We start from the raw sequence: 10,287 nt of genomic DNA on the forward strand, positions 1-10,287 counted from the left end.
TTCTGTGACAAATTTTAATGGAGCATCAACAGAAGCCGACAGTGGATCAACACTGCTCACACAGGTATGAGCTGCAGGATGATTGATGGACATAAAATCAAGGCTACCGATGGTCATTTTCAAACATGTGACGGTGAAAACAGTGCGACTGTGCCTGTGCTTGGAGAGTCATCGGGAATGCACAAATAACCATTCATTGTCCATTCTGCATTACCGGCTCACAGTTCATTTACCATCAAACCAATTGGCATTTGGGCATCATGGAGATTTCGCAGGATTTCAATTTCAAACATGCTCACATAAGATGTATGTCGACTTTTTGCTGAACTCAACATAATATCACTTTCCATTAGAAAAGTCTAACGAAGCAGAAATGTCACAAACGTAATCTTGATTTTGGGGAGAAAAAAACCCAACTAAGATTGCTTTAGTATCTAACTTTCACATGTGTGGGAATTTCCAAACTCCACAATTTATTAAATCCTGTTTCATTCATTTGTAATTAGTTATGTTAAACAGTTAATCAAAATGACATGGCACAAAAAAAAAACAGTTATTCTATCATGACATTATTCCATGTGCTTGCAAAATAAGTTAAAAAATAAACGCGTAAAAACCTCTACTAATCCCTCTTTTTACCCCCACCCCACCTCTGCAGTTCCTTATGGGCCTTATTGAATTTGATCTGTGTTCTTCTACAGGCACTGCCTCAGCCGCCTCATCTCCTCGGGCTGAGGTCCTTACTGCAGCCTCCGGGCTGCTAGAGATGATTTTGACGATTGCTTTACCGCCAGGCCCGGTTGAGCAGCTTGACTTCTGCCAGGCGTTTGCTGATCATGGTGGCGAAGAAAAGTGCAAAGAGAACGCTACTGATCAGCATGTAGTCGTAGTCGTCTTTCAGTACGTCAAACTGCTTTGAGGGATAGACGCGTGTCTGGTAGATGTCGAGACCATATGCCACCACCTAGAAAAGAAAAAAAATAACATTGTCATATTGATATTTATGTCTTGACTAAAATTGTATGGCTATTTTAGAGGTTGTTTTAGGCTATTACTCAGTATTGTGTCAGAACAAATCTCTGCTCTGGGGGCATCTATTATTTATTTAATTAATAAGGAGAGAGCACATTGATGAACATCAGTATAACAATACAAGATGTAAACATGACCAAGCTTATTTACATCTGTAGTCCCTGGGCAGCAAACAAAAACAGAAACATTACAAGTGACAATTGAAAAGACAAAATCCATTGTGCTACATGTCATGTGATTGTGTTCTAAACTAATAATACATTTATAAAGAAAATATTTTCTTCATTAGAAAATATCGTAAAGCTACCCTTCATGCCAGTGGTTGTTAATTGTATGACTTTAAATGACAAGTAGATATTATGAAATACTGGCACGAGACACCAGGATAAGTATTAAAGATTTTAGAAGATAACCACAAATTAAGACTTTAATTCAGACACACAGTGGCAGTTCAACAAAAAGTATTTTTCAAAGATCATTCTGTCAATTTTTTTTTGAAAAACACAAATTGTCATATCTTTGTACATATTTTTATGGCAGACTCACCAGGCAGGTTGACTCCAGGCCAGACGGGGCAGTGTAAATTCCTCGCACTCTGGATACACTCTGATTGTAGTTGATGAACCACTCTGTACGGATCAGCAGCTCTGGCGCGTACGGTATCAAGTTCTCTTCCCTGGAGATCAAGAGAACACGTTAGACAAAGACACAGGAAAAAATAAAAAAAGTCCATGGCATGTTTCAAATCAAACTCAAGTGGAAGACACACCGGCTTTGTTCAGTCATCATTTCTGGCCTCCGAGGGTCAAGGAACATCTTGGGTAATGACAAAATCCCTCCAGATGGCAAGCCAACTGTGATGAAGAAAACCAAAACATTTTTTATTAAACATTTTGGATTAAAAGCAACAGGGCAATGTTGGAAAGAAGGCGATGTATGTACTCTATTGCAGTACTACACTGCAGCCCAAAAATGTGGAGCCGGCTTAAACTTACTGAGCAAATGCCGGCTGGTGATGCCCTTCTCGGTCAGTGTGGCCTCCATGGTAGAAATTGAGGAGGGGAAAACGTAAGACTGCTGAAGCACCTGAGGAGCATGTGGCCGGTCCAATGAGCTGAACACAGTGCTGTTGTAGAGCTCCATCCCTTCATACAGTTCAATGACAGAGAACTCGTTCCTGCGAGATTTGGTGCTCCAGTACTCGTACTGTGACGTCAAACAGAGGGCAGGGGACACATTAGGATCACTGCTCCCCTTTGACATTTGCCAACTGATGTGTTCAATTACAGTGGGGGTGCCTAGTCGTTTTTAAAGAGCTGCAGAGAGCAAACACCATATTCCTACTGTAACCAAGCAAAGAACAACAAAGTATAACAAAAATGTGTTTCAGAGTGACTTGAGCTGTAAATATTACTCACCACCACCCAGTTTTCAGAGTGCACAACATGCACTGGTCCTCTAGTCTTTCTCTGAACAGCCTCATGGATGATGCGACCAGTCACACCATCAATCAGGAGGATCCCGATGAAGCTTCGCTCCTGATGCAAGTCTGTGCTCTCAGTCACCACAGCCAGCAGATTTGGGTTTAGGTACTGTGAGCAATTAGATGAAACACAATTCAGCTTCAGTATTTTCCCGAACAACCTCGTATTCAAAAAACTATTTTCTGAAATACGGAAAATATATACTATTTGGGACACAGAAGACTACACGTGGGGAAATATAATGAACCCAGCTGTTTCACTGAGTTGCTACATTAACGAGACAATCCCTTTGATTTGTTTCAAAGCCATTTAAAACATATGGAGCAAACTACAGTGAGGACATGTTTAATAAAAACAACCTCAATATAAGGAGGTATCATTTTGCCATCACAGATTGGCCGTCTGAAAGGATCATGAATAACATGATGACAGCATACATTGGCACCACTAGCAGCAGGGCCTAAAAAACTTGGATGTTTTTTTTCCCACACCACAGATAAAGCTCCGAGTGTGGGAAAGACACCAATTTCTTGTTCGTCACAGACTTTTTGCATTCGGGGATGAACATTGCAATCTCCAGCATCCTTGACAGAGCTTAGGAGTTTACTATCGCTTTATTGTTTCACTTGCAAGAGCCCTAGTTTAATAACAGGGTTTAATCTCATTCAGCGTCAGTGGGGAAGAGAGGATGTGAGTCACTGGGGAAACAGTGACATAAGTTACAGTATTTCACGGGAGGTTTTCAGCCGACATCAGAACATGAGGACTCTTTCTGAATGAAGTCGTACAGCGAGAAGTCGACCAAATCCAGCACCAATAAGAGATACGATACAATTTCAACACTTCCAAACCACATTGTTAAGAACGGTTTCAGGGGAAGTTGTCATACCTTATAGAGGACACTACGGTCTCCCATTACTCTGCCCTGGGAGTGTACGTGCTCATTGGGCCTTTTCCCTTTGACTGAGACAATCTTCTGTACCTCGGTTGGCATGACGATCTCCCAGATCAGCTCAGTCGACAAGTCCTGCACACAAAAACATTCAGAGTCATTATTTTTTGCCAATCGGTCATCTGTGAGTTAAGTATTTTCCATGGTGGCTCTCTGTGAGAGCAATTTTCCATTTGCTTGTATTGTGCTCCATTGTCTCCCAGTCAAGTATACCCTCTACTCTGTATACTAGGTATTTGTCATTGGAAATATATTTAGCATTCTTGATCACTTTTTCAATATTGAAATATATAGGTTCACTTGCCGTTCGTAGCCTGTAGCCAGAAAGTCTTCCCTGGTTGGAGTCCACAAGATAAAAGAAGATGGACGAGGCCATCTCCTGGAGCTGCTGAAGTACATTCTTTGTCGAGGGAAACGCAGACACCTGTGGAAAAATAATACATATATACAAGTTTACAAGTGGCGTGTTGCTCTGATGCACATGGATACGCAACATGCCTGCACCTCTATTAGTTAAGACAGAACACTCATATGATGTTGCCACCAACCTTGTACTGGTCATCAACAAGGAGTAAGACTTTAGCGTAATCCTGGTCCATGAACGGCAGCATGAGGGACTGAAGCGTCGGCTGAGGCAGAGCAGGTGGGGTGACGTGACTCTTCTTTCCAAAGATGGGATTAAACACATGGAGTGTGGCCAAGCCAGTGTCCTTAAGGAAGAAAATAGAACAAAAGAATATAAGAAAATTAATACACCACTTTTTTTCAATTTATATTTGACTCCCACGCTGAATACCTTCAAGCACAGAGCTCTAGTTATCAGATACCTTGTCTTTGATGAGCAGTGTGCACTGTGGCGGGTGAGGGAAGTGGGCAGTGGTCCGCTGCACCATTAGTTTGAAAGCTGCATTAGATGGGATGTTGTCCAGGTAGTGCCTCCATAAAATAGTGCCGGTCTTGCTGTCGATACCAAAGAGCTTAAAAAAAAAAAGCAAATGAAAAAAATGGAGTTGCTTGGATGGAGTCTATTAATTAGTGTTTAATTTCACTTAAGGCCTGCCTGACCATAGACAAAACAAAAGAAACTTGTTTATACATAAATGTGCAGCGCAGCTCATCTCTCCTGAAACTGCCACCTTACATAAACCTCCATGAGCGCTTGAGTCTCGTACCTTCCCAGATGCAGTAACCATGACCATCATCTTCTGCAGGTTGAACTCGTCTCTGGAGAGGTTCTCAATGGTCACGTCATTTTTGACTTGACTGCGTGGCTTCCGTGCATCGTAGAACATTTTCCAGAGGTGGGCGATTGAGGCCTGCAGCAAAATGAGCTGAGAGGAGAGCCTCTTCAGCATCATGGACAGCAGGCCATCTACACAAATTACAGAGACAACACGGATGCTGCTGAACAACTTTTAGTGGATTGAAAAGCACAACTTGGACATTGTGCGATTGTTATTGCAGGCGAAGCACCGCTGTACCGTGCAATAACATGGATATGGCAAGGGAAAGTTAACGGTAAGACCCATCAATCAAGTGTAAAATAAGAAAAGCAGAAAAGTGCGTTACCTTGAATGGCTGAATCCAAGCGAAGCAATAAAAGACAAGACAAAGACAAAAGAAAGTGAAGCAAATAGCAACCACACTCAAAGACAGCCGTTTTAACCAGGCCAGCAAGCCTGTGGCATTTTCAAAAATAACAAAACTACAACTTTAATGATTAAACGCAGGTATCGAGCAGTTGAAGTAAGGACGAAAGACAAAGCAACAGTGAAGTGGACTTAACCATGGGTTCTGTATTAGTGGAAAATATCAAAATGATGAACCAAGCGAGCTTGACAAATTATACCCAAGATTAGGAGTTGCACAGCTGCCATTCTCGGACATGCAAGGAAATTAGAGAACTACTAAAACAGAGTGAAGACTGAAAGTAATGGATAAAACACTGAATAAATATAAATCTGCAATGGTACTTGATGCTGGAAAATAAATGAAGGGATTCTGGTTTGACATTTACCGGCCTTTTTGCCAAACTCTCCTTCCAGCTCTGCCTGCGTTCCTGTGAGAGGCAGATCCACCATTTCCATCGTCACCACATCTGAGAGGGCCTCCTCTCTCGTCCACATCACACGCCCTGGAAAAAACAAGACTCATTATTGTTCTGTAATCATTCATTCCACTCCACACACCCTGTGACAGTATGCAGTTTGTGCTGACGCTTTCCGTGGATTACAACATAAAAGACTCCCGCCCACGAGCACGGGATTGTGTGTCCATTATGAAAACTGAGACCCTGTTTGTGCTCCACACAGTGGTCTGATGTTGGCAGTAATTTTGATGATTAAAGAGGGAATTTATCTAAATGTTATCATGAGGCAAAGCATGGCTCACAAGTCTCTGCACTTTAAAAAGAAGTACTGGATTTCAACAGTTCACACAATGAGTGACCGACTCTTAGCAGAAATAGAACGTGTCAAGGGATTTCACCTGTTTTCTATAATTACCATTCCCTACAACCCACTACCTGCAGATAAACAACATGCCTCCATTTTCATGCAGAATAAAAATCAAAAAAGTCAAGAAGGGTGTTTGTGGGATCTGGCCAAAAAAAGAAAACATACCTGAAAAAAGGTTTCTTATTTTTTGACTATGTTCAGACTTTGGTGCCCCTTAGTGGTAGAATTAAAAAACACGCCATGGCAGAAAGTATTGGATGCAAATACCTCAGATAACAGACTAACAAAGTCGTCTTTCCAACACTAACAGAGCTTCCAGTTCTTTCCATCCATACCTGGCTGTTGTATGAACGTGAGTGTGTGGTCTTTGGACTGCACCATGACCCTGTAGCCAACAGAGTCGTCTTTCTTGAGGAATGTTTGTACATGCAGCTGTAAGACAGAACAAAAGCTGTGTCACGATAATAAAAGAAAACACTGCATGTTTAATAATATTAAACTGTGGGTAAAGGAAATTGATAAAGCCTTGTTGGCTTGACCAGCCAGATATCAAACATGCTGGAGAATCACTGGGAAGAAGTTTAAACTCACCTTCTCTGGTTTCCCACCATTAGGATCCAGATTAAAAATCAGTGTTGTGTCTAGAAGTCTGCGTCCACTTTCTGCACTAAAGAGGTTAATACTGCAAGCCTATAGGGCAGAAAACAGGTTTTAATATGGAGCACAAGAAAATGCTTCTAATCTTGAAGGCAACACATTTTATCGGTTCATTTAACCAACATGCCAATCGCATATCGGGCGCACACAGAGACAACTAAGTATGTGGTAAACCTATTGATAAATACACTGTAGTTTGCCAAGAGAGCACAATGGAAAACGATGTATTTCACTTTCACTCACGGTTTGGTTCTTGGGCGACATTACAGCAGCAACTGTCTTTTCTCCAGGGGTAGCAAATGAAACCAGCATGGCCTATGAATCAAGACAAATTAGCTAATTTTTAAACTGCTTATTAAAACAACAATGTTAATATCTCAGTATGACACGCTGCAATTGACCCCTTTTTAAAATAATAAAGATGAAGTTACCCAACAATTATGATATATTCGAGCAACAAAGTCACATGTACATTTTAGACATCGTAACTAAAGCTTTTATCCAGCATGACTTTTCAGCACCAGAATTGCAATATCAGACTTATATCACGCAGGAGGAAGAGGTAGTGAAACAGTTACGTACAGGCTTGAAATCTCTCAGTGTTACTATCTGACCACTGGTGAGCTGGAGAAGCAGGTGGTGTTCTGGCCCGAGCTGAAGGAAGAATTCTGACAGCGGCGGGCGAGCTGGGTTGGGCTGGGTGGACACCAGGACCGGTTGGAAGCCGGGGGTGACTTCAAGTCCCAGAGACTAAGAGAGGAGAAATGGGGGAGAGTGTACTGTAAAAAAAAATACATTCACACAGAAAAAAAAAGGCCGGTATAAAGAGGAACAGCTCCATTGTACCAATGGAAACCTGCCCAAACCAGAGAACAGTACAACCATGGTCATTGTGATGGGTACCTGCAGGGGGATCTGGGTCATCTCTGACTGCACATGCAAGTCAAGCGTGTACAGAGATACAGCTGCTGAGTCCACGCACGTCAACATCCCCTGGCCGATCACTACACAGCTGGCCTGTATGTTGGACAGCCACGGAGCTTCCACTGAGATCTGAGCACAACATGAGCAAATCATTAAAGAATTAAGGATTGTGGAATTCAATAAATATATTGCAATACTACAAATGTACTTGTTGTATTCAAAACTGTTTGCGTTGTATTTTCCCTAAGTATACACTCATGAAAATTATATTCCATAGTCTACAGCATTTATATAGTGCTACCATGAATCAGGATTACCTGCTTGATTATCTCTCCATCCTCCAAACTGTAAGCAACAATTGCCATATAGGAATGAGGAACAACTCCCAGCACATACACTTCACCATTTCCACCCGAATAAACAGCCTGGAAATCCACTGTTTCACTGTTGAGATGAAAAGACAAAGTCATACAGTGCTAATAAAACCAATCTTGTTCGTAAACATAAATGATTAGGCCTCGACACAACAGACACTTCTTCTGCTCTAATATTACCATTTCTATATTTCTGCATTCTGTTAATGCTTGAATTAATAACTTGTATGCACATACATATTTATTAAATCAGTCATTTTTCAAAATCTTGCAGTTGTCACTTAAATGCAGGATTTTTATAATCTATTCTTTTAGAGTCAGTCTTCATTTTGAGCCAACATTTTTACAACACTATTTTCAAAAATGAGAAAAACTCATTACTATTCAAAAAGTAGAATATTTGTATGTCTTCAAACAGGTTGAGAGGATTATAAATTCTAGGGGAGAAGTTTTGTTCACAAAGACATACATACATACATACATACATACATACATACATACATACATACATACATACATACATACATATATATATATATATATATATACACATACATACATACATACATACAACTCTGGTTTCAATGTCGACCCAATGGCATAAAAAAAAGCTTCACTTGCCTGTCTGGTAGATTCTCGATCCATTTTTGATGCCCATTAGAAAGGTAATGGAGAGAGATGACAGTTTTCTTCAAAACAGCCATGTGTTTCACGGTGTCTTGCTGTCCAACTAAACATGCGGACTGGAAACTAAAAAGGTGGAACAAAAAAAGTTAACATCTGTTTAAAATACAGACAATTTTTAACTTAACAACAGACAATCAAGGAGGTAACCACCTGCCAGAGTCCAGCACAATCTCCCAGTTCAAACCCCCAACATTTATGTCCCAGGAGCGCAGCTGGCGGCCATTACCAACCACCAACACGGCATCTAGGAGACAAGAACAGTTTAAAGAGCTATCTGCTTTCAATCGGGTCAAAACTCGAGCAACAGTTTTAATACATAGAACTATTTTATTAAAAAGACAATACTGTGGAAGCTCAACTGCAATGACCGAATCACCTTGTCCATGTTGCAGAAGAGCATCAATGTTTCCCTCGGGCCCAGTCATATCCACATGTCGCCAGACTGTAACAAGTGAATAAATACTCACGTAAGAACACAAAGTATTTCAACACAGACGGATTGTCTGTCTGTACTTGGCCCGACAACAAAATACTCACAGAGTTCTCCAGTCCTGGTATTGATTGAAGCAAAAACATTGTTCTCTGTTGCCAAAATCACTTTTTTGGATGACTGTGCATGCGTGTCGAAATGGGAAAAGCGAACCTTGCCAATATATTGCTGCCTCCTGTTAATCACAGAAGAGAAAACAACCTGTCAAAAATGAAACAACCTCATATATAAGACGAGCCGATTATAATAATGCTGATAAGTGCATCGATCCATATAAGGATCAACCCCAGAGTTAAACACAAAAAAAGCTCATTTATTTATTTAATAACAAAGGGAAAATATCGGTGGACGGCACACTTGGTTCCGATTGGTTAAAATGCTTTCCCAACGTTTAGAAATCAATTTCAATCTAATTTACAGTCACACATTTAGCTCACTAGATCTTTGATTTCCTAAAAACAAATTAAAACTCGTTAACAAGCCAACAGCTCCTGCAGTAAGCGAGTAAATAAAATGTATTGTCTTGTTTTTTAAATATCTTGAGTAAATATCGGTTCTCTCCCACCAAGTCCAGCCCAAACACACCGGGTCGCAGCTAGAGGCTGTGACAGGTGTTAGCATGAGCATTTACACATTAAAACATGGCCCTAAACAACACGCATGGTTGATCGTTCTCCAGACGCCTCTTACCAGTCAAACTTCCCGACTTGATCCTCAAACACAGCCTCGACGGTGCTGCATAACAGGATACATTTCAGCCAAAACCAAATTAGCTTTGCCATTGCAGCAGTAGCTTCAGTTTGTTCTTCAAGAGAAGGAGGAAGCCGGAAGTCAACGTGCTTCCTTCTCGCGTGGTGACTGGAAGGTGCTGCCCCCTGCAGGACAGAACGGTACACGTCTTAAATACATGTGAAGGAGGGATCACAAAGAAAAAAAGGTATTTGAAACATGTTTAACTTTCACAAATGTTCTAATACAACGTATGATAAATCAACCACGCCTTTGTCCATCATAATCTTTTTTTATGCACAAATTATACCTTAACATGTTATGAATTTGACATATGCTAATAGATTCACATTATTGATATTACAAGGAATTGTAAAAACCCATGTGCACTAAAGGTTAAAAAGTGGTGTCAACAAAAATTTAAACAAAAACAAAAAAGATTCAACATAAACAAATATGCCTTTAGCCAAATTAATCCCTGAAGAGTTCAACAACACAACTC

The 10,287-nt window shown here is 40.7% G+C and overlaps 1 protein-coding gene across 1 annotated transcript; it reads right to left on the reverse strand.

Moving 5' to 3' along the window:
• On the reverse strand, positions 1-9,853 carry emc1 (ER membrane protein complex subunit 1). The gene is made up of 22 exons (XM_079226820.1): positions 9,747-9,853; positions 9,104-9,231; positions 8,943-9,008; positions 8,717-8,810; positions 8,501-8,629; positions 7,823-7,949; positions 7,485-7,634; positions 7,164-7,331; positions 6,825-6,896; positions 6,516-6,614; positions 6,260-6,356; positions 5,486-5,602; positions 4,641-4,840; positions 4,296-4,445; positions 4,017-4,178; positions 3,773-3,892; positions 3,406-3,543; positions 2,451-2,624; positions 2,028-2,238; positions 1,802-1,886; positions 1,579-1,708; positions 1-964 (listed from the first exon to the last, which is right to left on the reverse strand). Exons 1-22 carry the CDS (start codon positions 9,836-9,838, stop codon positions 785-787), a joined length of 2,889 nt encoding a protein of 962 aa, XP_079082946.1. The 5' UTR covers positions 9,839-9,853; the 3' UTR covers positions 1-784.
• Between the last annotated feature and the right edge of the window lie 434 nt (positions 9,854-10,287).

This window comes from Taurulus bubalis (genome assembly GCF_910589615.1).
Source record: "Taurulus bubalis genome assembly, chromosome: 11".
NCBI classification, from domain to species: domain Eukaryota; kingdom Metazoa; phylum Chordata; class Actinopteri; order Perciformes; family Cottidae; genus Taurulus; species Taurulus bubalis.